General features: G+C 34.8%; 2 protein-coding genes across 2 annotated transcripts; both read right to left on the bottom strand.

The window, feature by feature from the left end:
- Positions 1–2,439: 2,439 nt before the first annotated feature.
- LOC139424869 (ATP-dependent DNA helicase pif1-like) lies at positions 2,440–3,096 on the bottom strand (the record flags this gene model as incomplete). The annotated part of the gene is made up of 2 exons (XM_071176926.1): positions 2,896–3,096; positions 2,440–2,712 (listed from the first exon to the last, which is right to left on the bottom strand). Coding segments are annotated over exons 1-2 (474 nt in total), but the record flags the coding sequence as incomplete, so codon positions are not given.
- A 243-nt stretch (positions 3,097–3,339) lies between these two features.
- On the bottom strand, positions 3,340–4,850 carry LOC122273478 (uncharacterized). Its single transcript, XM_043057537.1, has 2 exons — positions 4,180–4,850; positions 3,340–4,102 (listed from the first exon to the last, which is right to left on the bottom strand). The coding sequence occupies exons 1-2, from the start codon at positions 4,848–4,850 to the stop codon at positions 3,340–3,342; spliced, it is 1,434 nt and encodes a 477-aa protein (XP_042913471.1).
- Between the last annotated feature and the right edge of the window lie 85 nt (positions 4,851–4,935).

Raw genomic sequence — 4,935 nt, 5'->3', positions numbered from 1 at the left:
TTCTAATTAGGTTCCTTTTGGTTTTGATTTTAATTTTAAGAAATCACTTTATTTTAGATTGTATATTAGTATTATTTGTTTGCTTCTAAGTTCTCAGTGCAATAAAGTTTCTGTGAATGTAACGTAAGTTACCATGGAATAGCTCAGTGTTGTTTTGCGTGTTTGAATCCTGATCAACCAGTACGTAAGTGCAAAATGTTTATCATATGTATTGTATGCGGTAAAAGACATGTGCCACTTATGTGTGAGAAGCTAGATACCCGAGGTAAAGAATCAGGAGAAAGTGGTGAGAAATGTGAAAGTTCTGAGATTAACATATTGCTTTCAAAAAATATTTAAGAAAATTTTCTACGTTATTTCTGTGAATTTCTACACACTTTTTCCAACGTTTGAGAATATTTTTAATCCTGGTGGCATAGAAAGAAGTAGCCCGTGTAGTGAACCAAAAGCGTGGAAAATCTTCATTGGATGAAAATCTCTCCCTCTCCTAAGAATTCTTTAAAAAGTCCAAACAAATAGTAGTCCGAAAGTGCCAGGCTATATGGAGAATGTTCAACTGTTTTCCAGCGTATTGCCTATAACTGGGACATTATAAAGTGTCGCATTGTCCTGTTGCAAGAGCTATTTTGCGGACCATGTTTTTTACACTAATAGGCCGCTTTGACATTTTGTGAAAATTCGCAGTAATAATTTGCATTAATTTTGCATCGTTCATGAAGGAAATTGATGTGCACAAGGCCTACTTCATGAGTCCTAAGAACATTTATGAGTATGTCATCAGCAAACAATCGAAATTTTGCTTAGAATGCAGCAGATTCATTTTTCCAACACCCTTCCATACAAGAACGCTTTGTTTCAGAAAAGATTCACCCGACTGAAAAAGGAATCTTCTTCTGCTTCATGTCGACTCAATAATATTTGACAAATGTCTTTCCTTCCATCTTTTTGATTTGTGTTCAAAATTCTAAGTACTCTCTGAGAATTTTCAATATTTTAAATTATCATGAATTACATACTTAGGGTTACATACTGTGCATTTGTATACTTTAGCCCTCGGCAGGGTATCATTGCTGAACTGTTTTTGTAATCTACGTAAAAATTCAGAAAGTTTTACATTTTCTTCTTTTCAAAATTGTAATTATTATGCGTCTGCATTATGAACGCTACACACATTTATGATTCAAGTTACTAAAAAAAAGAACTTACAAGAAACTAAATACAGCCAAACAATTACTTATAATCTAACCAAGGTTCTATTGTTGCCAATGAAAAAAAAATCGTCTGCTGCTGCTTAAAAAGTCTTATTTTTGATCAACCTGAGTAGTTACACGTATCTACAGCGGTTTTATTTATATAATAAGCAAGCTGTACCCGTTCACACGTTGTTGTGATTAATGATCAAATGTATACAATACATCAAAATGGAAGTTAATAATAAAATTACCACTACATATATGTCATTTGAATATAACGAAACATAGTTGATGGTTGAATAAACATGTTTCTTCACTTGTGATATTAAACAATATTGCAAACGATCTCATCATGAAATGAATGATATTTGATGATTGATGGTGAACTTTATCTTAGTAGTGCTTGTAAATATACAACATTTTTTGTTTTCCTGTCTGGTGCAAGAACAAATAAATTTGATGGTTTTCCAACTCGTGATCACGCAACGTACAGCTGTCCATGTGAGAAGCATGGATTTATCAAATTTAATCCACATACTTGCAATGATTGTCCCTGTGCTTCGTTAATGGTCATTGCTAAGGCTAGTCGTACAGGAAACTGTAGACGTTTGAATTCAAATATAGTATCTGTTGGTATCATGGGAATGCGTGGTATTAGTTCATGTTCTCCTTGGTGTTTTCCATTTAAAATGGTTGCCTCAATTATGTTATTCATTAATTTTTTTACTGATAGCCTAGTCCCATTGCATAGTCGCGGTGGATTTATATTTCGTAGAAGGATGATTTCAATCACCAATGATGAACCAATTTTCAAAGATAAAATATGCGGTGGCATTCCTGATAGATCAAATGAATTTAAAAATTCTATTGGATAATTAACTGATTCATCGTGATTGACAACAGTATCTATAGATTTATATGTTGTTTCTTCATCAGGTATTTCATTTTAATTTTGCAGTTTATTAAATTCACATCAATGTTTTTGGCTGCCAATATAGCACGCTCACTAACCCATTGATTATTTTTATAATTCTGCGATAAATTTGGAAAAACTTTTGCAATCAATTCATCAGTGGATTTTACAATGCGACAAAAGTTTTCTGGTAATGCAATACAGTGTGTGGATTGGTCCATTATCATTTTACCATTCCCAATATCTAGCAATTGTTTTGCAAATCGTTCAGAAGATTCATCTTGTTGTAAATGAATACGCATATTGGTCTTTAAAGATATTTTCTCCACATACCGCCACTGATGATTTGAGACATGCATTCAATTCATCTGCTGGTGTTGAACGGGGTATAACTGGTAGAGTTTGTCTAAAATCACCAGCTAGCAAAATGAGCGCACCACCAAAGAGCTGCTCATTTCCTCTCAAATCTTTTAATGTGCGATTGAGTGCTTCCAATGATTTCTTGTGTGCCGTGGTGCATTCATCCCATATTATAACCTGGCATGATCTTAGTACTTTTCCCATCCCAGAATCTTTGCTAATATTACATGTTGGAGTTTCAATTACCTGCACATTTAATAGAAGCATCAGCGAGTGAAATATCCCAATGAGCATTGTTTTCTAAGAGACATAATTTCTGGCAAGCCTCACGAAATGNGTGCATTCATCCCATATTATAAGCTGACATGATCTTAGTACTTTTCCCATCCCAGAATCTTTGCTAATATTACATGTTGGAGTTTCAATTACCTGCACATTTAATGGCAATTTCAATGCTGAATGTGCTGTTCGACCACCGTCCAAAAGAGTTGCTGCAATACCAGATGATGCAATAGCAAGTGCAATATTATTTTGTGATCTTATAGTTGCCAGAATAATTGAAATAAGAAAAGTTTTGCCAGTACCTCCAGGTGCATCTAAGAAATATAAGCCACAACTCTTGTTAGACATTGCATTTATAATTGTGTCATATGCTGTTCGTTAATCTAATACCAATTTCGGCAGATTAATTCGAACAAATGTTTGTAATTCATTAACATCGAAGTGCGTTTCTCGTTGTATATCACGATCGAAAATGTCATTACCAGATCTATTTGGAGCAATCATTCCCAATTCTGTCAGTGATTTGTTGGCTATTGTCAAACATACATTCTCAATTAAAATCAATGCTTCATTGTATATATTTGATGTAAATTAAATGTCGGGATTAGCATTTATTCTACGCATGCGATGTAAAATGTCTTCACTCATATAGTCTTTATATTTTTCCCAAAGGTCCTTTGGATTAGCCGGAAAACATGTAGTTAGTATGATGGAAAATAGTGTACGTATCTGTGGTGGTTGAGCTGTATTAGAAGCATCAGCGAGTGAAATATCCCAATGAGCATTGTTTTCTAAGAGACATAATTTCCGGCAAGCCTCACGAAATGTATCACACACATGGCCATTGACTGTTTTTAATTCTTGGAAAGATGTTGGTCCACGAACATTGATTAATAATAATCTCAGGTAAATGCATTCTGCGTTATTTGGATGTACAGTGTACAGACGACCCAATGCATCTGTGGAATATAAATTTAGATGACCTTGTACTGCTCTACCTTGTTTACGAAGCTGAAATTTTCTTGTTGATGAATTCCACGTAAAATAAGTTGGTACTTCATAGTACAGTAGTGTCCTTGCAAAGGTATCATTTCTACATAATGTGAAAAATTCAGTAAATGTTGTTGGCGGTGGTGACATTGCTCTTGCACGTACATTTTCTGATGTAAAATGCACACTCTGTCCATTTTCAAGTTGTACTGCTAAATGAACAACCGTTGGATATCGCTCATGAATGGAAAATGATAAAATACGCAATACAGCCTCATTGCCACTTATGTAGCGTCCCAGTTGATATTGGGTGACTTCATCGTTAGAAGCAGTTGTATTTTCCAGTGCATACACTGTTGTACTCCTTTGTTCACATATTTGCAAATATATTTTATAGCCTTCGCTGAATTGCAGTACTCAACATTTATGTGCGCGTTATACGTTTTTAGTAGTAATAGAGAATATGGTACTACCCAACGATTATCAACATCAATAGTATTGCTGAGTACTTTTAGTTTAATGGATTTTCCACCATCTTCGGTAGATCGTCGTCGATAGAGTGGATCTCCATCATTGCCTGTAATAGTTTCAGCAAGTAAGTCTCTAGGATACCGCTTTGAGCACTTTCCATCTGACATGCATGGTGAATTATTATTTGGTGAGAAACATGGACCATGAATCATATTTGAGACAATATTGTGCAAATCTTTATCAATTTCAATGTCTGGTATTTCTGCAGAGAAGATTTCATCAATTCTGTTAGGTGTTATCCTTTCCATCATCCGTATTAAAATATGCGCATGTGGTAAACCTCTTTTTTGCCATTCAATGGAATACATCCAACAGCGCGTCTCTCCAAATACATGGTGTTTGACAATAAAATCCATTAAAGATTTTAACTTTTGTTTAAATGCACGTACAGAAATATCATGACGATCTGATGGCGATTGTCCAGTTAATGAAAGCTCCTTTATTTCATCCCATGCTGGGTTGTATGTAAATGTGATGAAAAAATCTGGACGACCATATGCACGAACATACGTCATTGCATCTTGTGCATATTCATGCATGCGTCTTTGGCTGCCTGTATATGTGGATGGTAAAATGACCATTTTTCCAAATTCACTGAGATTACCATCATTTACAATTGCATCACGTAAATAGATGGACTCTTCAGAACGCAATTTGACTTGATTT

The sequence above is a fragment of the Parasteatoda tepidariorum genome, unplaced genomic scaffold (genome assembly GCF_043381705.1).
Source record: "Parasteatoda tepidariorum isolate YZ-2023 unplaced genomic scaffold, CAS_Ptep_4.0 HiC_scaffold_4711, whole genome shotgun sequence".
In the NCBI taxonomy this organism is placed as follows: Eukaryota; Metazoa; Arthropoda; class Arachnida; order Araneae; family Theridiidae; genus Parasteatoda; species Parasteatoda tepidariorum.
Note: the sequence above shows the minus strand (reverse complement) of the source record. Positions and strands in the feature narration are given on the sequence as shown.

Bases quoted from the DNA above. Each gene is read 5' to 3' on its own strand.
- LOC122273478 (XM_043057537.1), bottom strand. From the start codon at position 4,850: ATGGTCATTTTACCATCCACATATACAGGCAGCCAAAGACGCATGCAT. The intron at 4,103-4,179 runs GTATAACGCGCA...ATGTGAACAAAG, and splicing joins TCTCTATTACTACTAAAAAC to GAGTACAACAGTGTATGCAC.